Source organism: Uranotaenia lowii, chromosome 3, assembly GCF_029784155.1.
Source record: "Uranotaenia lowii strain MFRU-FL chromosome 3, ASM2978415v1, whole genome shotgun sequence".
In the NCBI taxonomy this organism is placed as follows: Eukaryota; Metazoa; Arthropoda; class Insecta; order Diptera; family Culicidae; genus Uranotaenia; species Uranotaenia lowii.
Window position 1 is genome coordinate 190,235,479 of NC_073693.1, and position 25,191 is coordinate 190,260,669.

Below are 25,191 nucleotides of genomic sequence, written 5' to 3' on the forward strand. Positions count from 1 at the left end.
TTGGCAGCAAACATTCCAACTGCTGCACTTGTTACAAATTTTAGGCTATTACCACTTCTGTTAGAGCAAGTTCACTGGTGTTGGGAAAAAGTGGTAGAAATTTTGACATTTTGAAAATTTTACCATGCAAAAATATTTTCAAGATCTTTGGGCGTTGTATTTTTTAACAGCACTGTTTCTTTTTCAGCCGTATGTGATAGAAATATTGCTATTTTTACATCACAGCATGCGAAACTTCAACACGTGTTGTTAAAAAACTTGAAGGCCACAGATTTTGACAATGTTTTTCATGGCAAAATTTTCAAAATGTGCTAAAAGTGACAAAATTTTTGCCACTTTTTCCCAACACCAGTAAACCTCTTAGGAATAGAGCTTGTAGTTTGTTGTTTTTGTTACTGTTTTTGCCAGCAATCGTTTTTTAAAGATGTTTGTGAGAATTATGGTTATTTTAAATGTAGGCTAGCAAGCATGCAAACAGGCGATAAAATCATCGATTTTGCGTAAATGTTTTTGTTTATGAATGAATAAATTTATTTTAATATATACGCAACATTTAATTAATTTGATTTACTAAATTGAACGTTGAAAATTTTCTAATTTTTTTAAGTTCAGTGCACCTGGCATCCCTGGTCGTTTTTGACCGTTGTTTGTTGCTTGCCGAAAATTTGCAAAGTTCGCCGCGTCTTTTTACGTTCTCCGGGGTAAAAGATGTTTTTCTTCGAGTGTATTCGCCGGATTCTGTTACGGAACCCCAGTGGTATGGCTAGAGACGCCGTTCCGGATCGAGCGGGGCTGATTCATTTGCTGCTACCGCACCGGGTGTTGAAATTTCTACCCCATTGGATTCCTTGGATCTGGACATTGTGTTTTTCAGGTAGGTGAAAATTTGTGTTTTATTCCACTTGATACTTCATTGGACTAGTTTTTTAAATGAATTCAAGTAGGTACTGATAAGTAATCATTTAACTTTATTTCTTTTTCAGCGCCTGAAGTTCACCTATAAAAATGTGCAGCATAGCGGTTTTCGTACAGCAGAAAGTGAGCGGAAATTAATATCATAATCTCATCCAGTTAATATTGCGAATAGGTGCAGGATGTCCGGTAGGAAGTACGACAGCCATTGGTGTTAACAGAACCCCGGTATAATTAGGTGGTTTTCTGGTTACGATAAAACGTCCGTCAGCTCGATCGCTCGCCTGGGATTTCTGCAGAGCAGAGATAGCGGTCTGAATTAAAAAAAAACGATTATGTGAAAAATCAATTAATAGAAAAGCAATAAAATGAAATTTTCGATGACATAAAGACGTGAACCAGAGTATTGATAAGCCTCATGATGACTGTCTGTGGTAGTGTTTTATGAATTACTTCCATAAAGGTCCCTTAACAGTAATGAATGAACCATCAAATATACAGTAATCCTAGTACAAACGGTTCGTATAATCTTCATTTCGATTACTAGAACAGTTTTCAAAACGTCCGATGAACGGTTTGATAAATCGTCGAAAAATGTATGCACATATTTATTCCAGAAACAGTTTAACAACCTGAAAACGTTGTTCATAAGCGTTTTATAAACCATACCCTAACTGTTCCTAGAAGAGTGTCTCCATATAGAGGTTTTAATAGTTTTAAACAGTAACATAACTTAACGCCATATTCAACAGACCGTCGTTTTGGAATTCAAGATAAGTGCAATGTTTTTTATGGTTTCAGATATCATTTTCTAAACGTTTTTTTACGCTGTTTCTTATCGTTTTATAACTACTACATGAACAGTTATGTTACAATATTTTCGTATTCGGGCGCGAAATGCTACGCTATATTGGCTCTCTGGTAGCCCACACTACAGAACGGCACTGTCGGCTGGATCTTTAGGGATCCTTCAGCTGTACCAAACTTGGTAAGTAATTATCTCCAGCCGGACAAAAGACGGAGAATTACCGCTCGGCAATCGGAGGCAGGCTGTTTTGCCTTTGTCACAGTCTGGCCCTTGGCCGGCAGCTGGTATCCGGTAAAACAGCCCTACAAAAACCACACCATTAGTACCTAACCTATAATTTACATAACAGCGCTACTTACTTCGTTACGAAGGCAGTTTCCGGCTAAATTTGTGTTCGCGCAGCACGGCCTGCGCCGGCACCTTTTCGTTGTCTTTCTGCGAAGGAAATTATTGTTTAATTACCCGATAGGAAATTTGACAGTTGAAAAATTTCGCCGTTCACATATTTAGTTGGGTGCCGATTTAGTCTGGCTACGAATCACCCTACTAAATCAATGACCCTATTTAGTATGCCGATTAATCGGGCTACGCTTGAATATGAAATAGGTGCCATACTAAATCGGCTGATGAGTAGGCTCACACAATTACGCATGATTTGGTAGCACAATAAGTTGATCGACGTAATCGGAGGGGATCGGTCAATTTAGTAGGTTTTCGTAGGACTCTATTTAGTTGGCAAACTGTTGTGATACGTACACTCAGAAAAATCCTATTATGTATGCCATAAGATTCTCTTATAAAGTGGCGCCATAAGAAAAAATAATGAAATTCATAAGATTGTCTTATGATCGAATGAACTCGAGGGATGAACACTGGTGCCAATGAGGGGTTGTTGCGTTTCATAAGATATTATTATGGGAAAAGGATGTGTCGCATAAAATTAAAATAAATCAAGTTTTTTTTCATTTAAATTTATTTTCTGCCTTGTTCGTATGAAATAACATCCCGCATAGCTAAAAACCATACTATGTATCTTTCGAATTATTCGGTTCTGATTACATTAATAGTCACGATTTCGTTTGGGTCGTTGCTAATGTGTCTTTGCTAGAAATGCCAAAAAACCATTTCTGTAAGATAAGATAATCTTACAAGAAACTAATTGAGTAATTTGGCAACGCGACGATAAGATAGAAAATTATTCCTGAAAGATACAGTTGATAATCATGAAAAGAATCCGATTATTTTAGCAACGCACCCCAAAATTTTCTGCTGTCACATCACACGTGGTTGAATTTGAGCAGAAAATGAAATTCGATCTCACCGCGGAACGTAAAAACTACACTTTTCATAATTCGGAACGCAACTGCACCGGTTCCAATGGTGCGATGGATCGGTTGGTGACGTCGCCAGTTCCGGTTATGCGAGGGTAAGTACCCTGATTTATTTATTGGTAATTTTCAGTTTTCCTAATTGAAAATTATTTTTTTCAGTCGCAGCTGGCCGGATGTCTCCAGATGAAAAAGCAGACGTCAGAATTGGGTCATAATTGACTTGAAGATCCCTGACCTCAACATAACGGAAACATTATTATGTTGAGCCGGTCAGGCATCAGCACCGGTTCCAACGGTACGAGGCTCGGTAGTCAACAACAATTCTAACAAGGATAGCATCGGGAACAGCAGCACGGTGAAACTATTTAGTGTGAACAGTGTTTTTATTTTGTATTTAAAAAAAAATGTACGTCTTGTGAATAAAATGCTATAAAATCATTTTTATAACTGCCCGCATACGTAAATACCATATGCTGAATCATCCGTATTATTCTCTTCTGATAACACTAATAGTAACACGCATATCGCGTCTTGGTTTAATGTGTCTCTGCTAAAATGGAAAAAAAATACTATTTCTGGAAGATTCGAAAAATCTTCTAAATACCGAATTGATAAATTTAGCTACACGCTGGAATGATAAAAAACTATTCCTGGAAGATACAATTAACGGTCCTTAAAACAAATTGAGGTTTTTTGCAACACGCCCCGAGTTTTCTACTGTCACGTCAACACACGTGGTTGAATTCGTGAAAAAATCTCCTGGCTGAATTCGGGTCGATCTCGTGAAGCTGGAAATGGAGAAGGTCGGATCAATAGGCAACGATGCCAGCTTTGCCGGAAATGGTGAGTAACCTTAAATATTCATTAATTACTTACGGGCAAAATTAATGCTTCTTCCAAAACATTGATCTTTCAGGGACTCTTAGGCAATTGGAAGCCGCGGAAAGACACCGGGAAAGATGGAAACCTGCGAGATTTGGCGTTTCATCGTCCGATAAGCCGCGGAACAGCCATAGCGTCAAACAAAAGTTGGATCGCACGGCCGTGGCCAAACTCAGTGTTTTAAAATTGTGTTTCGCCGGAAGCTTCGAGATGGAACCACCGACGAACGTGCGGATGATTATTTTGTGAAAGTGCTATTGAAAAGTTCTTTTGAAAATAGCAAAATTACACATTACAATTACAATATTGCGCGACAAAATGTTTCAAATAAAAAATAATGTGTAAAATAATGTTTTTTTTAATCCGAAATTTTTACTTCAATAAAATAAAATAACCAAAACCCCAGTATGATTTTGAATATTATAATTTTAATTTGACGATATGCGGTATCGTCATCATTTTATGATTGGATCATTAGATAAAGATAACACGTATGATCGACCCGTTTTAGAACGAGTAAAAAAGGCAAAAAAAAGGAATGGTTACTCTACTTAACGACCCGTTCCCTGTATCGTAAAGTGCGTCCAAACGATACCATCTCATGAAAAAATGATGAACCTTATCTTACATTAATAATCCAAAACTATAGAAGTAATCTTTTGGGTGTCTTGGGAAGAAGATAATGGGAATAGTCACTGTATAATACTGATTTATGCGGGTGATTTTCATTTCAATAATTTTATTTTTCTAATAATTGTATCAAAAGTACACGATTTGTTGTATCGTTTTTATTTTATAAGAAAATCATTAAGTGAAGATTCCACGTATGATACAACTCGCTCAGAGCGAGTAGAAAAAAGTAAAAAAATTGAATGGTTACTCTACTTAACGACCCGTTCCCTGTATCGTAAAGTGCGTCCAAACGATTCCATTTCATGAAAAAATGATAAGCCTTATCTTACATTAATAATCCAAAACTATAGAAGTAATCTTTTGGGCGTCTTGGGAAGAAGATAATGGGAATAGTCTCTGTATAATACTGATTTATGCGGGATCATCGTGATAATCAGCTGCCTTTCAACATCTGGTTCTATCAAAAGTTTTATTGCGCCTCGGACCTTTGACTTCGCCTTTTGCCATACTAACCAATCTGAAAAGTAAATAAACATGAAATGTACCTATTAAGACAAATATTTTCAACAAAAAATAAATTTCAACTAAAACTTACCATTTTGGAAGATCAAAATCACATTGGAGTGTTGAAGGAAAGTAGTAAATTTTAAACTGATGAGTGCTTCTGACGACGATAAAGTATGACTGTGTTGAATGTGTTCATTATTTTTTTCACAATGCGGTTTCTTCTATTTTTCATAACAACTTCGTATGAAATTTAAAAGAATTTCATAAGACTCTTATGAAACATAATTTTACACTCTAAAAAGCGGTTCATAAGAAGCATCTTATGAAAATAATAATAGAAATTTGCCTGAGTGTAGTTAAAAAGGCCGCGTCGTACACAACAATACTTAAAACTTTCCCAAGCAACATTTTAAACTCCTGATGGTTTTATAGCAAAATGCCAAAGTTTTATAACGAAATTGCAAAAGTCTTGATAGCTGTGAAGCGCATTTCAACAAGACCATTAAAAAACTATCTGCAGGCTATCTACACAACGATTAGAGCAAACGCACCAATAAGTGAGTATACGAGGCCCGACTTTGCTCATTTCAGAGGACCGGTTTTGGTATACACACTCTTTCGCGCACCGGGCGGTAGCATTCAAAGTATGCATTTAGCATTGCACTGAAAAATAAGAGTTACAAAAAATCTTGATAAAATTATTTCGGACCGAGTATACTCTGAGTCGTAAGATTGTTTTTGGCGGTGATTCGAATGGTTAGCTGCTTTCCGCAGCAGGTTCAAGCAGTATCTATCGACCAGCAACCGGATCCAAAGGCGGGAGCAGCAGGAGCTTCCGGGCAGCAGCAGCTGGAATCATTTGAAAGTTAGCGGAACCTGCGCGAAATATGCCAGCTGCTGCGGAGTTCCGCTGGTTCCACTATCATGCAGAAGGTCTTCCGCTGCTGGTCCCAAGTTCCGGCTCCAGAGAGTCAGAACCGCCCACCCTGTTGCAGCGAGACTGAGGACCGTGTTGCGCCAATGCCTCAATGGAATTTATGATCGTTGGAGATACCAGTTTTTATCAAGAAGACAATGAAATTCACTTTTTTGTTATTAAATTTTCATCGTTCCAACAATAATAAACAGCAATGTTTTACATCTTATATGTATTAAATTTCGGAAACCACGAATGTTATGGTTTGTTTTATTTAATATCCACATCAATAAAGTGTAATTATAAAACATTTTAAAATTTAGAAATTTGCCGGAACATGCAGTTGCGAAGAAATGCTATACAGTCCATGAATTAATGCTCGCCGGTTTTGTTTTAACGGCAGAAGATTGCATTTTCGCTTTGGTGGTCTGATCATCCGATAGATTTTCAGGGGGAATGCTGGATCATTTCACCAAGCCTCTGCATGTGACGTGTGATGCCGAAGATAGTGGCAGTCTTGCTGAATCGATATCTGCATTCATGCGGCCTGGATCCGGGCAGCAAATCGACCTGCATATTTTGAAAATTAAAAAAAAACTTGCCTTAGGTAGTTTGAAACGAATTCTTATACTAAAGCACGCTAATTAGGCTGATGCCTTTCATGATTTTTTTGTTTAATATTAAAAATCATAATAATTACCTCAACAGCCTTGCCCTCCATCGACTCGTTAGTGTCTCACATAATAAGGAATTTCTTTCGCAGTAGCATTCGAGCCGTCGTCGTCTCTGGCTGACTGGAGACCACAGCTTTTGAGACATGTTCCAACAGCTTCCGCTGCTGCGGTTGGTTGGGTCCGGGGAAATCTGCAATGATGACCACTAACCGGATAGTCGGCACCGAACAGATCCGTCATTGAAAAGCCGTTCACCACCAGCACCAGGTTCTAATTATTTCTCCTGCTCTTCTTCTGCAGCAGCCGATTAGCGTTGATTATGTTGCGTGGAAAAGCTCAAAAGAAAGTACACCACTTATTCCTCCTGTTTGGAAAAAAAACTCGGAACGACTCGCAAATTTCTCTGCGCATAATGAAATGTAAACAAACTCTACACGCTGAACGTCGTTTGTTTAACTCAGCATAAACGGCAGAAATTTTTCAGTGCATGTTTGCTCTCGCCCCTTTCTTGTGAGCAAATTTGGTGATTTTATCGGTCCCGACGGCAAGGGCCCTATTTTGCTCACCTTCATACTACCCCCCGGTGCGGTATAAAAGTGATTAAACTCATGAGCATTTTCACTTTGCTCGCGATTGCTGCGGATGCCCTTATAAAACCCTTTTAGAAAACTTTAATCGATTTTAATGAATATTTTATCCTCAGTGTATATACACTCAGAAAAATACTATTATGTATGCCATAAGATTCTCTTATGAAGTGGCGCCATAAGAAAAATTAATGAAATTCATAAGATTGTCTTATGACGCGAATGAATTCTGAAGATGAACGCCTACTTCAATGAGAGGTTGTTGCTTTTCATAAGAGATGCTTATGGAAACAGTAAATCACTTTCTAATAAGAAAAATTCTCGATATTTCATGCTGAAAACATTCACTTTATTGATTGCCAAATTTGTTTAAAATTAAATAATTAAAGGTCACCATCAGCAGCGAATCAACAGACGGCTCCATCAAAGATTTTTTTTGCCGCATCTTAATCTTCGACCTTTCGTTTTTTGCCGATCGGCTTGCTGAAAAGTAAACAAATAATGTATTTTAGTTTACTAATATATTCAACGTTCACACCAAAAACATCAAATCGAACTTACCATTCCGGAGATAACAATAACATTTAACATTGAAGGAAAACTATAATAACTATGAACTGGCGATTCCCGCATACTAAAAAACTATATCTCAAACAGTATATACGATTCATCTACAGCTTCAGAAAAAGTGATTTTTAGTGTAAACGTAGCTGTGCTATTAAACTTTACTTCGACCAAAAATTTGAACGATAAAAACGAAACATGAACCTTTATGTGAAAAAGTGATGGTATCTGTAAAGGTGATAGAATGGTATGAACCATTTCCTTCAATTTTCCTGTAATCGTAAAAATTATCTCGAACCGTTAACCTTACCGTTCAAACTTAAACTTCAAAAATGAGCGGAACGCCGGTCAGAGATGCCAGGTAGTTTTACAAAACATCAGTGAGTAGTTATGAGAATATCTCTTATATTTTTTTATATTCTGATACGATTCTATAAAGTTTCGAAGACAATAATTTATCTTGGAGGCATGCATAAACATCATACTAAACGAGGTTTAGCCCACGCTCTCCGCGATGCGTTTAAAAAAGCTTTAAGTGAAATTATGCACGGTTATTACGAGTGATTCTTTGCGAATCCATCTGGACTGAATTACAATTTTAGTTAATTTGTGATCCCATTCCATTCTTAAATTACTACCCATAATCATTCTGATCATATAAAATATTTACCTTTGAATTTTACATCTCAATATCTATACAAATATAGATAAAACATTGAACCTGGCACCACTGATGTAGACTTTGTTTTGGTTGTCAAACGTAAAGCAAGAAAAAATCGGTGTGGTCTTCTCGTTTCATCATTCATTTCGACCGAATGTTTACATTGAAAGAGTGTGGATGCTCGTTTTTTCAATTTGGATTTTTGGCTATTTTAAACTGTTGTATTGTCATTATTATTAAGAAGAACTGTGATAATTTTAGCGATAAATTCACAAGTATACCTTCTGTGATAAATAAGTGACCGTACTAAGATGAGTGGCGAGGATGCTGCTCCAGACGGAGCAGCATCAGTACTTAACCTCAATCAACCGATACTAAATCCAGGACAAGAAAGGATGGAAGAAGACATGGAAACAACCAGCAGAGGAAAGGATCACGTCGACGCAGCAAGTAGAAAAATATTTAAAAACTACAATTACCAAAATGGGGATTGCCGTCCGTATCGCGTAATAGTAGAGAACACAGATGTAGAAAAACGAAAAGTTGTTAACAGATTACAAATAGGAATAATGCTACACCAAAATGGTTTTGACAAATGTATCGATGATATCAGGAAGACAGCTAGAAATAAAGTAACAGTGTACGTAGGAAATATTAAAGATGCCAACAGATTGGCAAATTGCCAGAATCTAAATCTACAGGGATTCAAATCTTATATTCCAAAACAATTCGTCACGGTGACAGGAGTTATTTCTGGTATACCACTTGAAATGAAAGACGAAGAAGTTAAACACTTTATCAAGGCCAAAGCAGAAATAGATTCCGTTTTTCGAATGCATCGCTATAAAGACAAGAAAAAGGAACCCACATATAAAATGGGTGTAGTTTTCCGTACTAATACTTTGCCAAATGACATCAGTATATATTCTGTGATACACAAAGTCCAACCGTACATTAGAAAACCGATAATCTGTTTTAAATGTCTTCGTTATAACCACTTGTCCAAAAATTGTAAAGCGTTGATTGAAAAATGTATGTCATGTGCTGTAGAACACTCGACAGAAAATTCTTGTAACGTTTTAAAATGTTTGTACTGTCCAAATTCTAATCATAAGACGACTGACAGAGTGTGTCCTAGATGGAAGAAAGAAAACGACTTACAAGCAATAATGGCCAAGAAATGCATGACTTATCAGGAGGCAAGGCAGTACTACGAGGTTCCAACTGAAAATATGTTTGACGTTTTGAGGACTACAGAGGATTTTCCAACAATTGCAGAATCATACTCCAGAGTTGCAGCTAGCGGGCGTAATTTTCCACAACAACTCCAACCAAAGCGCAGTGAGTGGAGTTCAAACGACAAGAGAAATAGATCTAAAAAAGAAAATAAAGAACCAAACAAACTTAATGTAGAAACAGATAGTGTACCAGGAGTGGCCAGTATTTTGGGATTAAATCAAAATGAATTCGCCAAAAAACGTAAAATGGAAGAAGAAAAAGAGGAAACAAGAGGCATAGGGATGTTCAATAAGTATAAAACAGGAGAGCTAGAGAGGTTTAAAAAGGAAATTGAGGAAACAATTAAAAAACAATCACAAGAAGAACTGAAACAAATAATTTCAACAATTAGCATGAAATTAGAAACTATTATGAAACCACATGGCACAAAAGGAGGAGAAATATCAGCTTGCATCTTGGGTGAATTAAATAAAATGCTAGGATCTGCAGTAGATAAATAATTTTCACCGGCGATTTCAAGGTGTTACAGGCAAATATTCAAAGTTTATATCGAAACAAAAACGAACTGACACACGAACTGTATACCCAAAATTATGATGCAGCATTGCTTTCGGAAATCTGGGTCAAACCAGAACAGATTTCTACTTTACGATGGAATATTCAAGGCTACCATCGACATCTGGCACCCCGTGCTGACGGGTATGGAGGAGTAGCAATATTCTTGAAGGAGGAATTTAAATTTGACAACATTCAATTACAAACAACAGACGATTTTGAAACACTCGGAATATTCATACCTAAATTAGATCTGGCTCTAGTAGTCGTCTATGTGAACCCAAGAATATCAAACGATAATTTAGAAACAGCCATAACAACACTCTTTAACGAAACAGCTAGATTCGGTAAAGTAGTAGTAGGAGGTGACTTTAACAGTCATAATGTAATATGGGGATGCCAAGAGTCAAACGGTAAAGGGACAATTGTACATGATGCCATAATAGGAGCTAATTTATTACTATTGAACAATGGAGCTGTAACTTACATTCCTCCAGTTTCCAATCAAAGATCTAGTGCTATAGATTTAACATTGTGTTCTCTTAATTTATTTAATGTGGTTCAATGGAAAGTTGTTGATAAAAATTTCGGAGGAAGTGGACACCTATTTATTGAGATCTGTCTGGATTTAAGGATAAACCGTAAACAAAAATACTACTACGATAAACAAAAAATATCGGAGGAAATGGCACAGGTTGAGCACTGGGAATTCGAAGACTTGAAAGATCTGTCTAAACTTTCCCAAAATATAACTAAAAAACACAAAAAAATAAGCAAACATACACCAAAATATTACTGGAGCTCGGAGTTGTCACAGCTCTATGAACAAAAACAAAACGCACTACGTAGTTACAATCAATGCTGTAGTAGTGAAAACCTAGTTTTTTGGAAAAGATCTTCTGCTATTTTCTTGAAATCCAAACTTGAACACATTAAAAACAAAATGATAGAACTCTCCAGCTCCATTGATCCTAGAAATTCACATGAAAATTGGAAACTCGTTAGACGATTAAAATTCCTCCCTGTTACCAACCCTAAAAACAATTCTATAAACACCAGCAAGGATATGGCTTCACAGTTTCTCACCAGCAACTTTGGCCCATCAAATTACAGAGAACCTCTCTCGCCAGCAAACAATACAAGAACATCCATATTAACCTATCGACATTGGAAAAACTTCATAAGAAACAAATCCCCAACATCATCACCAGGTACAGACTATATAAACTATAATGCATTAAAAAATTTAGATCTACAATCAGTTACAAAAATAATAGAATTGCTAAACGGAATGTGGCAAAAAGCAACTCTAGACGATCACCTAAAGGAAATAAAAATTATCCCTATATTAAAGCCCAACAAACCACCGAATGAAATAAGTTCCAGCCGACCTATAGCGCTTTTACCAACCGTTGTAAAAATATTAAATGCAGCAGTATTAGTAGACATCCAACAAACGTGTGAAAAGAACAATGTCATCCCAGATTTATCTTTTGGTTTTCGCAAAGGTATGTCTACTGAGCATTGTATTACGTATGCAACAAACCTAATCAAAGCAGCACGAAGAGCCAACTATACCACAATTGGTGTCTTCTTTGATTTTTCAAATGCTTTTAACACAGTCGACATTGATAAATTATACAATATCATGATACAAAATGGTTTCAACGAAGATACATGCACATGGATCTACAACTTTTTAAACAACCGGAAAACCCTCATTCACACCGATCAAGGAATTGTCAGCCAAACTATTTGTACTGGAGTACCACAGGGCGATGTTATGTCACCTGTTTTATTCAATATTTACACAGCTTCTTTGCATAATACAAACCTCGACCCAGATATAACAACTTTACAGTTTGCAGATGATTTTTTAAAAATTGTCAAAGCAAAATCTTTAGAAAAGGCCATTAACAAGATGCAATCTGAAATAAACCGATTTATGGCAAAAGCTACGGAGTTAGGATTACGTCTTAATAGCTCAAAAACAAAGGCAATGCTATTTAAAGAAAGTGATAAACAACTCCACTTAAGAATGGGAGGAGAAACCCTAGAAACAGTGAGGAGCTACAAATATTTAGGTATAACACTTGATCAGGCACTCAGATACGGTATACATGTTAAAATGCTGAAACAAAATGTGCTGGACAGACAAAACATGCTAAAAATAATCAGTGGTATAAGATATGGTGGCACACCAAGAGTGATGATGCTGTACCATAGAGCTTTGTACGGGAATTATTTGAATTACGGCGCAGTAATCTATGGAGGAACAGCTAAGAAATATTGTGACATGTTAGAAGTAACGAATAGACAATGTCTGAGAATTGCTACAGGATGTACTAAAACTACACCAATTAACACATTAGCAGCAATAGCTGGAGAAGAACCGCTGACATTCAAACGCACTTATTTAGCAAAAAAACGTATTGCCTTGCATATCCATCATAACGATCTAATTGCACAACAACTACACTCTTTAGATTTGGACAACGTTCAAAGTGAAGCAAAGTACACTTTTCTAGAAAGAATTTACATTAAAAACATACAAGAATTTCAAACGATATACACAGAAACAAAACCAGAAATAGAAATAAGAGTCGAGATAGAAGATCAAATGATAGGCTCAAGAATGAAAAAGAATGAAACATCTCCAATTGTTATGAAAAAACTGGCCCAAGAAATGATAAACAACCATTATAGTCACCGTGACCAATGGTACACTGATGCTTCTAAAAGTACGAACAAATGTGGCATTGGAATTTATGACGCTTCTTCCGATACAAAGATAAGCATTTCCTTAGTAAATAATGTTAACATTGCAACTGCAGAACTTTTAGCTATAAGAGTAGCTTTAGAACAAATACACAACGAAGAAGGAACTGGAGTTGTAATTTTCACCGATTCCCAGTCAGCCTGCAAAATTTTAAAAAGGGACATTATAAACAAAAAATTTGATCAAGTCACGCACGACATATGCTCACTAGCTACAACAAAAAATGTAAAAATCCAATGGATACCCTCACATGTCGGAATAGAGGGAAATGAACATGCAGACGTTCTAGCAAAACAAGGATTAGACGGACCAATATTACTCGAGAACAAACTGAGACTTGATGATGCATACATGAGATACAAATCAGAATCACTCGAATCCACGAATTTATGGTACAGGAACATGGTGCATAATGAAAGTAAAGGAATCAAATTTTATGAACTACAATCAAATTTCTCTACCAAACCCTGGTATTGGGATATCGAACTAAGCAACATTCAAATTCGCACTTTGAATCGCTTACTAAGTGGCCATGACTATTCACCCTATTATTTAGGAGTGATGAAAATTCGATGATTGCCGTGGAATCCTTCAACCATGGAGCAACTGAACGACCTTGACCTGGCAGACGATATTGTTTTGCTCGCCCAAACACAACAAGACATGCAGAGCAAACTCGATGACCTCACCGAAAGCTCCAAGGCAGCAGGTCTCAAAATCAATGTCGGAAAGACCAAGTCGATGGAAATCAATACAGGAAATCGTTCCAATTTCGTGGTAGCTGGACAACAGGTTGAGACAGTGGAGTGCTTCCAGTATCTTGGTAGCCAGATTACGCCTGATGGTGGTACCAAGAAGGACATCGAAACCCGGATCAGAAAAGCCCGATTTGCGTTTGCGAGTCTCCGAAACATCTGGCGGTCACGCCAGATCTCTCTACGAACTAAGATCCGAATCTTCAACTCAAACGTCAAATCCGTATTGCTGTACGGGTGTGAAACTTGGTGCACATATGCGGTGACGACGCGAAAACTGCAAGTTTTTGTAAATCGCTGCCTGCGGAACATCATCCGCGCTTGGTGGCCTGGCAACTGGATCTCGAACGTTGAACTTCATCGCCGGTGTCATCAAAAGGCGCTAGAAATCGAGATTCGGGAACGTAAGTGGAGATGGATTGGGCACACGCTGCGAAGAGATGAAAACGAGATTTGCAGAGAGGCGCTTGACTGGAATCCAGATGGGCATCGAAGAAGAGGCAGGCCCAAAAGCTCGTGGCGGCGAAGTCTAGCCGCTGAAATCCGCACAGTTGACGAGAACCTTGGCTGGCAGCAAGTGAAGACGCTGGCTCCGGATCGCCAGCAGTGGAGATCTTTTATCTCAGCCCTATGCGCCGGTCAATCGGCGCTGGACCCTTAGGTAGGGGGGATGAAAATTCGAGACACAAAATTGTGCGAACTATGCAACACGAATTTTACCACCGAACATGCACTTCTCAAATGCATTCAATTCAATCATATAAGGAATCACTATGATTGGGATCGATATTCCAATCTGATCGAAGTTATTCAAAATTTTGAAGTTACAAAACTAAAGGAAATCCTCAGTTTCCTAGAGAAAGCTCGCATGAAAATTTAGAAAAACAGAAAGTTTGATCGAAAATTATGGAAAAAAGGAGCATCCCTACGAAAAAACGAAAATCAACATATAAACAAGTAGTGGTGATATAGAGTATAAAACTCTCTGCCAATCAAACAGATCCATACATACATACATACATACATCATTCATTTCATCATTTCATCACCACAAAATCATGGCATCGATATTGCGGGCCACCAAATTTGTCCGCTATTTCGCCGGATTCGCGAGGAACATAGATTTCAACACAGTCCGGAAGACGGAAGGAAGTTTTATTCAGCAGTCGCAATGTTCTGTGAGGTAAGTTCGAAAAATTCTCCATTTATGTGGGTGCCGCTTTGCGGCACGTTTTTATTTACAAATTCATGTTACGCAACAGATTATAATATCAGTAATTAATTTTTTTGCTCATTTTTCTACTGAGTGTTTAATTGCACTGTTTTTATTTTGCCTTTCCAGCGGTTATGCTACATCTGCCGCTAGTTTCAGTCAGGGACTCGACCGATCTTTGAAGCGGCTGGATGAAGATGTAAAATGCTCTGGAAGAAACGCCGAGATCTGGAAGATGTTCCGGAGGAAATCCGTATCTTCCAGCGCTCAATCTTGACTGGTTATTCGTTGTTGCGGTATGTTAAACGCGGTTTCTTAAGAATCACTTAAGCAGAAATTTTTGAAATTCTCATTGCAGAAAACCTAGAGGAGCTTCCCGAGGTGCGTACAGCTCTGGTTCAGGAGTAATGGGAAACATTGAACAGCTTGAACGTAGCAATGGACATTTCCCACTACAACGCCCTTCTTCGGGTGTATTTGGATAATGAGCACTCTGTAGGGACCACTGGATACGACACACTCCTTCTCGCCAACGGAACAAGGGCGTTGAACTGAATCGGGTAACCTATCAGCGATTGATTTCGCGCTACTGCCAAGAGGGAGACATCGAGGGAGCAAACAAGATTCTGGAATTCCTGCGAGAGAAGCAGCATGAATGCGTTTTCAACGTTGCATAAAATTAGGCAAATTAGTTGGTAACATTAAACGATATTCAATAAAATGTTGAAACTAGAAAACAATTTCTATTTTTATCCGAAAATCTCCCAATACATTAAAAATATTGCGTTTGTGTGCGTGCTCTTTTCATGAACGATTCCTAAAACGGTTTGAATAATGTTGGAATAAAATAAAGTCAAATCGTTACACAACCATTGACGTAAGCGTTTAATAATGAGAGCTCCTCGAAAAAACTATAACGATGACCATCCGATGATCTAAATACACTTTCAGCAATCGGTTTTTAAACCTAACATGGACTGCAAGTAGAACGGTTCGTCCATACAAATGTTTTAACGGTTATTAACAATTACATAACCTAACGACATATTTAAAATACTGTGAATTTGGAATTCACGTTTAAACTAATGTATTTCACGGTTTGAATAATCGTTTGCTAAACGTTTTTTTACACTTCATCAAATCATCGCTTTACTATTAAGGAAATCGTGTGGTAACAATCCTTATTTATGCGGGTTGCTTCGTACTGTTAGATGATGAAAAAAAACTGCTGCTATGAATGAATGTGTTCATCATTTTTTCACAATGCCGTTTCTTCTATTTTTTATAAGAACATCGTATGAAAATTGAAAGAATTTCATAAGACTCTTATGAAAAATTAGTTTGGACGCAAAAAAGTGGTTCATAAGATGTATCTTATGAAATTTATAATAAGATTTCCTCTGAGTGTAGCGGTTTTGAAAGCCGCTATAAAGCAGTTTCAAAACCATGCTATAAAACCGACACTTGAATGTCAAAATTTTCCGAAGTGTAAACTAAAACAAAAAAGAAGAATCAAAATGTAAACAATGTTTTTGAGGCAACGAATCATTTTTCTCATCAATCGACAATAAAAGGTAAATTTATTTCATTCTTCGATTATCCGTATCTGGTATTTAATCTTTTTTATACTTCTGTAGGTAATATTCGGAAACCTGAAGCAGCCTATAGCCTGGTCGCCCGTATCACGATTCACACAATGAGACGGAGTTCCAGAGTGATGAGGCGGTATCGGAGGATGGTTGGTTTTTTTGAGCAATACACGGAGAACCATCTGTACCGCCGTACCTGTACCACTTGTGCTGCGTAGCTGTTGCGGGATATATGCACCGGAGGACCGGACACCGTCGTTTTGGCTCTTAGAGCTGCTGCGTTGCTGTGGCTATAATTGTCTACCGAAGGATGTTTTTTTTTTATCAAGCAACACACCCGATGACTGTCGGAGGTGCTGCTCAGCTGAACCGGAACCGGAAGAGCACCATACGACGGTTTAATCCGGATTAAATTTTGTTCAATTATTGTGTCAGATAAAACGAAAAACAATAAAAAGTGGATAAAATTCTAGTGTTTTGTATATTTTTTTTATGAAAAAATGAATTTTAAAAGAAAATTGTTTTTGAGTGAAAAGTTTAAAAGGTTGTTGAAGAAAAAAAACTGAAATCTAAGAAAAACAAAATTTGTTTTTCTTTAATCTGGATTTAATCTTATTTAAGCCAGGACAGATGGTAGAATAAATAGTTTTTGCAAGTCGAATAGGTGTTAGGGATAGAACGCCATTTTCTGATAAAATATTATGAAAAACAATCGCATGAAATTTCATAACATGAAGCGTTATTTTCCATAAAATACTGCAATAATCAAGTTTTTCGTTCAAATATACTATATAATACAGATATACACAAAACATGGGCCCTTATTCTGCGCCTCGAGTGACGTGACGATAGTTGTTCATACCAAATAAGAAATGTATTTTTGGATGTTTATAGGTATGAATTTGTGTTCTTAAAGTCTTTCATTTCGCAAAACTCGGCTGGGTCACGTATTTTCTACATGTTTTTCGAAATTTCAATCGATAAAATTTTAAGCGCATCAAATTTATGTACGTGAATAGAGAAAAAGATCATACTTTTTCATTTAGGTTGATATGATTCTTTTCGTGTATTTTGATTCGTGATCAAAATGGAAGCATCTTTGTTGATCAGAATATTTTTTTCAATTCTTTTTCAATTCAATTTTAAAACCTGTCCGGAAAATAAACATTCACGCAGAAAAATGTTCACTCAAACTAAATTTTGACAGCTCTTGACGAAACCCACCGAAGCTTCGGTTAGGTTGTATAAGGTACTTGAAATGTGTTCTTCAGAACCTCCTGTAGGTGGGCCTTTTTACACTGATAAATGTTTTATAGATGTTTTAATGTGGTTTATATAACCTAACGTTGTTTTATAACAATGTTTCATAGCTAGCTTGCAGATTTTTATAAAACTAAAAATGTTACTTGGGTTTATTAACTAGGATTAAAACGTGGATATAAAAATAGCGTGTGGATACTTTGGCGGACAATTGTATAAGAGAACTTTTCTATGGCTTTTCTTCTTATTATCACTTCCGTGTGGGAGCATCAGGCTTCTGACAGTCCGTCAGTCGATGAGCCCCACTGATGATGATGGTTGATGATTATGTCGTAGGGTGGGCCGCCTCCCAACATCTCCCCCTTCAATAAAACTGGTACGGTGCATACCTCACGGGTGCTCTTCTTACACGAGAAGAGAGGCGAGGCTGCACTTGTTCTGGCTGAGTAGTAGCGTTTTGGGGAATTGTAGAACGACGACGACGTACACCTGGTGGCTGAACAGCTGACAGTGATCCATTTCCGGTTGGCTGGATGATTCCCGAAAATAAACCTTTTTCCGGCGCAGGTGTTGTGGATTCGGTTTCAGCTCGATTCATTCCGCAGGAACCCAACAGAATGTCAAGTGGTAGGCGAACTGAATCCGAAGATTGTTGTTTGTCGGGCTGGTCTGAAGAGTATCGCTTACGAAGTTGGTTGCAGTGTGAGCGCACTAGGTTCTGGCCATCCGTCAGCCAGATGTTGTATAAGACATGGCCAACACGCTCGATGACTCGGCCAGCTTCCCATGTCCAGGCATTGTTTCGATGTTGTTTTGCCCAGACCAAATCCCCGGCATCGTAGTTGATCGACTTTGTGCCATGCTTCCGATTAAATTGAGCATCCTGCGCAGAATGGTTGGACTGTGTTGGTGGTGCAGAAGGTTTTAACAAGTCCAATGCGGTACGCAGCTTCCTGCCTACCAACAGCTCTGCAGGCGATTTACCAGAAGGTGCGCTACGACACGGGGTAGAGCGGTAACACAGGAGAAAGGTGTCGATAGCTTCACGAAGGGCCTCTCCCCCCGTTGTTATTTTCTTCATTCCTCGCTTGAATGTATCGACGAACCGTTCGGCGAGCCCATTTGACTGTGGGTGGTATGGAGGAGTACGCAGATGCAAAATACCGTTGGACTCACAGTAGCGTTCGAAGCATTCACTAGTAAACTGATTTCCGTTGTCGGTCACTAGTGTTTCCGGCATACCATGCCGGGCGAAGATTTCACGAAACATGTTGAGTGTCGCTGCGGTAGAGATTCGTTTCGTCGGAATAACCTCGGGCCACTTGCTGTACGAATCTACCACGATCAAGAAAAAATTTCCATCGACGGGGCCAGCAAAGTCAGCATGAATGCGCTGCCACGGTCGCTCAGGTGCTGGCCAACTTTGCAGATTCGTTTTGATGTTGGTTTTGGCTGCTTTAGAGCACTCGATGCAAGACTTGACTCGTTGTGCTATTTGATCGTCGATCCCTGGCCAGTAAACATAGTTTCTGGCGACTGACCTCATTCGCTCGATGCCAGGGTGCCCCTTGTGTAGCAGTTGAAGCACTTTAGGTTGCAGCTTGGTTGGAATCACTAGACGCTCTCCGTACATAAGACATTGCCCAACGATTGAAAGACTGGCTCGACGTTGTACAAATGGTTGTAATTTTGAGCAAATGTCAGATGTATTCGATGGCCAACCTTGCTGCACAAACTTGAAAACCTCCTGCAGAATATCATCACATCGTGTTTCGCGCTGCACTACCTTGAATGTGATTGGAAGAAATTCTAGAGATTGCTTGACGATTTCATTCATAGAATCTTCCAACTCGATGGATGCAATCACGTAATCCTCATTTGGCCGAGTGTGCTTGTTAATCAGCCTGGAGAGAATATCGGCATACCCGAAGCTATCTGTATTGATGTACGTGATGCTGAAATCATACAAGAGCAAGGTTAGTGCCCACCGTTGTAGCCGATTCGCCGTGTACGTAGGAATGCCTTGTTTGGAACCGAAGATGGACAGAAGTGGTTTGTGGTCGGTTTCCAAGGTGAACCGTCTTCCGAAGATCATCCGGTGGAAACGGGTAACGGCGAAAACTAAGGCAAGGCCTTCTTTTTCGATTTGGCTATAGTTGGATTCTGCTGGGGTGAGACTGCGACAAGCGTGACTAATTGCCTTAACATGACCATCCGGCAATTTGTGTGCGATTCGGGCTCCTATTCCGTACTGCGATGCATCCGCCGACACGACGATTTCCAGGTCTGGATTGTAGTGCATGAGTGCCAGCGGGGATTGAAGAATTTCTCGGAACCGGTTAAACGCTTGTTGACATTCATGGGACCATTCCCACGGCGTTCCGGTTTTCAACAGTTGATCCATTGGGTACCGTAACTTGCGCATTTCGGGGACATACTTGGCGTAGTAATTTACGGCCCCAAGGTAAGAACGAAGAGTGGGTACATCGTGGGGAGCGGGCATAGAAGCAATCGCTGCAGTTTTGTCCGGGTCGGGACGGATACCATCTCCGTCTAAGATCTGTCCGAGGTACTTCACTTGGCGCATATTGAAAGTACACTTTTCGATGCGCACAGTAAATCCAAATTCCTCCAGCTTGCCCAAAATACGGTCCACATTGCGGTTGTGCTCCTCCACGGTTCGTCCACCTACAATCAGATCGTCGAGATAACCGCAGCAGAGTTCCAAGTTGGCAATTATGGTGTCGATTATTTTCTGGAACGCACCGGGAGCCGATTTTACTCCAGGACTCAGCCGGGTATACCGGAACAATCCGAGATGGGTATTGAAGGTGAGCAATTGTTGGTCCCGCTGGTCCACCTCGACCTGCAGATACGCGTCTGACAAATCGATGTGGCTGAAGAACTTGCATCCGGACATTTTAGCGAAGATGTCTTCCGGGCGCGGCAACGGGTACTGATTGGGTTCGAGAACGGCGTTCAAACCCGTCGAAAAGTCAGCACATATACGGATTTTGCCTGTCGGTTTCCGCACTGCCACTATTGGTGCCGCCCAGTCCGAATGGTCGACCGCTTGGAGGATGCCCAGACTTTCGAGCCGATGAAGTTCGTCTTCGACTGCAGCCTGCATGCTGTACGAAACCGGACGCTTAGGACGGAATACTGGTTTCGGGTTGCCCTTTAGCGTCAGTTGAGCCTTAACCTTGGTACACAGGCCCATACTCTCGGTGAAAACCTTTGGGAATTTCGTTTGCCAAAAGTGCTTGGATGATTGCGATGTCGAGTTTACTTGGTTGCAGTAAGCACTTATTGGTACGTCCCACAAGCCGAAAAGGTCTAACCAATCTGAGCCTAAAATATTCAGATTAAGATTAGCAGAAGCAACACGACACAAACCTGATTTTGTCACGCCGCCGATTTGTGCCTCGGCCCAGAACTCCAGAGCGAGATCGAGTGGTTCTCCGGAAGCTGTTCTCGCGTCGCACGGTGCTTGTCCCAGCGGTTGTCCGAGTTGTCGCCAGTTTGTGTCCGAAATAATAGTAATATCGGACGCCGAATCTATCTGCAACCGGACTGGACAGTTGTTGATCAGAACTTCCGTATACTTCCTCCGCTGGTTCACGCTTTTCACCGAAACAACTTTGCATGTTTTGTTTTTCGGTTGAAACTTCTTCTTCCCGGGGGTCTTTTTGAGGAAGCATGTACAATACCCCTCCTTGTGCCCCTTCTTCCGGCAATCACGGCACTGATGCTCTCGGTACGGGCAATCTCGGTTGAAATGCATTCCCCCGCATGACCAGCAGGGGGTTTTCGGGTGGTTGTTTGCTGCAGACTTGGATGAGGGTTGTTTATAGTTTGGTTTGGAAAAACTATGTTGCTGTACTGCGTTCACTGATGTTGCTGAATGTTGTTTTTCAACCAAACTGTTGTCCTGTTTAAGGTTTTCTAAACTTTTGCACTCTTCAACCACTTTTTGCAGAGTAATATCCACGGTGTCGGTGATCTTGTTGATTAAGCGCATACGGATGTCGGAATCTCTATGCGACTTCAATCCGCTGACAAAGATCAAACACTTAAATTGTTCGTCGGTCATCTCCCTGATCTTCGCATCTACGCATGCTTTGTTTACCTTGCAGGAGTAGGAAACAAAGTCTTCGCCGTCTTCCTTGATGGTCTGCAGGCATTGGTACCTGCGATGGAATGTGGATACGGGAGAACCGAAGATGGATGTGAGCTTTTCGATAGCTTCGCTGAATTTTAGATCCCTCGAAAGCTGCGGTAAGATGAAGCTCGTGAACCGATCATGTGCGGCCGGGTTCAATTTTCGCATGAGTAGTCTGACCTTCGCTGAATCGTCCAACTTCCCGGCGTCCTTGTCGAAAAGGTCCTCGTACCTTGAAAACCAGGCGTCGAAGGTGTTACCGTGTTCCGGGTCATAGGTGAATTCCGTGATGTTGCTAGAGAGCGAGTCAAGAGCTATTTCGTCTCTGTTTAACTCCGAAATTGCTCGATGCGTCGCTGATACCTGGTCGGACAGTTTTGCCATAAGCTGCTGCTGTTGTGACAGGATCTGGAGCAACAGACTGGAACTCGTCTGTTCCCCGGTGTTTGGCTGATGCTGGAACGGGTCGGGCATGGTACCTAACCTCCAAACCACTATCTGTCCAAAAACGGTTTCCCGGCGAGTTTTTAGGCAATTCGCGAAAGCGTTACTACGAACCTCGTCGCCACTTTGTTGTGATACGCAGTTAAAAAGGCCGCGTCGTACACAACAATACTTAAAACTTCATTAACTAGGATTAAAACGTGGATATAAAAATAGCGTGTGGATACTTTGGCGGACAATTGTATAAGAGAACTTTTCTATGGCTTTTCTTCTTATTATCACTTCCGTGTGGGAGCATCAGGCTTCTGACAGTCCGTCAGTCGATGAGCCCCACTGATGATGATGGTTGATGATTATGTCGTAGGGTGGGCCGCCTCCCAACACAAACTTTAAGCCTATTTAGTATGGAATGGTCATAACTGAATTAGTTTTTAACATGTGTTGTGTGATGGAGTTCATCGAAGGGAAAGCTTGGCCCACGGTTCGTCAGTGCTCATCAGCAGTTTGTTCGAGTGGTGAGCGGGTTTCTATCGGTTCCGTCATGACGACGTCAACCTGACCAAGTTCCCGGACGTTTGCCGGGCATGCCTGAAGCCGTAATCGAAGGTGTTCATGATTCCGATGGAGGCATCGCTGACGACGCCCTCACCGTGGGCCAGTTTCTGGATGAGGTGCCGGAGGTGAGTTGATGGAATAAAAAATTTATTTTGGAAAATAGTTTGATTGTTTTCCTCTCATTTCAATAGAAAAACATTCAGCTCTCGAAATCCGTTTGTACCGGTTGGGTGGAGGAGCTGGAACAGATTTCCATCTTCAGGTGCGAGCTGCTGTTGAGTCAGAAGTTTACGGAAGCCTTGGTAGATCGTTGGAGTTTTGCAGTGCTTGGATGGCAAGCTTCTCCACGGGACAGGTTGTTTCCCGATCGGCTACTGTAAGATGCTAGGTTCAAAGATTCCGGCATTCTCTTTGCCGAATGAGCCAGTTTGCAGGTTCGTGCCTCCACCATCAGGCTACCTGCCAAAAATTTACTTCGCCAACCACCTACATTTTTACTACAGAAAAATAAAAATACCTCTACTGGACTTGCTCCGAGATACGAAAATGAACCATTTACATAAATCGCCCTAATTAGTCGGATGGTAATTTTGCGGTCAATCAATCCGGCTATTTAGTCGGATTGAGTTGGGTGGTAGGAAGAAAAATCAATTTTTGAGGTCAATCAATCCGGCTATTAAGTACGATTGGGTAGGGTGGTAGGAAAAAAATCGATGTTGGCGGTCAATCAATTCAGCTATTTAGTCGGATTGCGTAGGGTGGTAGGGAGAAAAATCAATTTTAACGGTCAATCAATCCGGCTATTTAGTACGATTTGGTAGGGTGGTAGAAAAACAATCGATTTTTGTGGTCAATCAATTCTGCTATTTAGTCGGATTGAGTTGGGTGGTACAAAGCAAAACCTATTTTTGCTGTCAATCAATCCGGCTATTTAGTACGATTGGGTAGGGTGGTAGGAAAAACAATCGATTTTTGAGGCCAATCAATGCTGCTATTTAGTCGGATTGAGTCGGATGGTTAATAGTAAACAGCTCGTTTGATACCCCTATTAAATAGCTGAACGTCGAAAATCTCATTAACTTTATCGCCCTACTAATCAGGCGATTAAGTCGGTTCCTACACAATCATGCTACTCATCACCCTATTTGATAGGCCTACGAAATCGGCTTACTAATCGGCTGATGCCCAGCAAAAACTCCCATAAGCGACGTTGCAACAATAGGCCGATTAGTATGATCGAAAATCGGCCGACGCACCCTTCGCGAGCCGACTAAGTATGGTGAATAGTAGGGTGTATTTCCTATCGGGTATTATCGCTTTTCGCGATTATTTTAAATAATTGAGCATTACCTTTTTTATGCTTTTTCCACGCACGTGTCGACTGCACTTTTCTCCGGTGCTTTCTATTTGGCAGCTCTACACGAGCTCTTATAGTGGTCTGCTTTTGTGTGGGTTTTTGCAACCCAAAATTGAGTGCATGTAATATAGCGATAAAAGAAAATATAAGTTTTGGTTTAAATTCATTGCTTACAATATTACGAATTAATACATATACTGAATTCCTTCGTAATTCATAATGAGCAGTTTTCTGACGAAATAAATGAAACTGTTAACTCAAATGTTGCAAAACAGCTTAAGCGTTAATAAGAACTGAGAGAATGAGTTTTGTTAAAGTTTGAAATCCCTGAGCGACTAAAAGAGATAACAGAGAAAGAGAGGAAGAGAGTGATTTCAGGAGAAAGAAATGACATTCAGTTGGATAAATTTGGAAGTGACTGACGCGTTTTTGTTATCGTAAAAAAAAAGTGTTTTCATTAATATGAAAAATAGTAGTGCGAATTTGAACAACAAGGCCCTGAGTCACGACACTCTACGGGCACGAAACGTGGATGTTGCTCGAGGAGGACCTGCAAACACTCGTTTTGTCCGACGAGGGTTAAGAATCATCTTAGGCGAGTAGGGGCTCAACGAGCGAGGTGGTTAGTTTAAGTGGAGCGTGAGCGTGTATGAGATGCCCGGGATGTTGGAGAACGGTTGCCATGGACCGAGTGAATTGGAGGAATATTGTTCATCAGGTTATGTCGTGAGACGGAACACCTAGTAAATAAAAAAAAAAGTACGAGGAACTTGGTCTTTTGCGTTTTGTTCATTAAGAACTTCTTTTC

At 39.9% G+C, this 25,191-nt stretch overlaps 1 protein-coding gene and 3 long non-coding RNA genes across 4 annotated transcripts; 3 read left to right on the top strand and 1 right to left on the bottom strand.

The window, feature by feature from the left end:
- The first annotated feature begins 478 nt into the window (after nucleotides 1–478).
- On the top strand, nucleotides 479–1,310 carry LOC129754814 (uncharacterized). Its single transcript, XR_008739097.1, has 2 exons — nucleotides 479–874; nucleotides 984–1,310. It is a non-coding gene; the product is annotated as an uncharacterized LOC129754814 (long non-coding RNA).
- Nucleotides 1,311–3,012: 1,702 nt separating this feature from the next.
- On the top strand, nucleotides 3,013–3,489 carry LOC129754826 (uncharacterized). Its single transcript, XR_008739110.1, has 2 exons — nucleotides 3,013–3,146; nucleotides 3,211–3,489. It is a non-coding gene; the product is annotated as an uncharacterized LOC129754826 (long non-coding RNA).
- Nucleotides 3,490–14,846: 11,357 nt separating this feature from the next.
- Nucleotides 14,847–15,940, top strand: LOC129754815 (uncharacterized). Its single transcript, XR_008739098.1, has 3 exons — nucleotides 14,847–14,986; nucleotides 15,146–15,312; nucleotides 15,375–15,940. It is a non-coding gene; the product is annotated as an uncharacterized LOC129754815 (long non-coding RNA).
- A 2,019-nt stretch (nucleotides 15,941–17,959) lies between these two features.
- LOC129752951 (uncharacterized protein K02A2.6-like) lies at nucleotides 17,960–22,501 on the bottom strand. Its single transcript, XM_055748743.1, has one exon. It carries the CDS (start codon nucleotides 22,499–22,501, stop codon nucleotides 18,230–18,232), a length of 4,272 nt encoding a protein of 1,423 aa, XP_055604718.1. The 3' UTR covers nucleotides 17,960–18,229.
- Nucleotides 22,502–25,191: the final 2,690 nt, after the last annotated feature.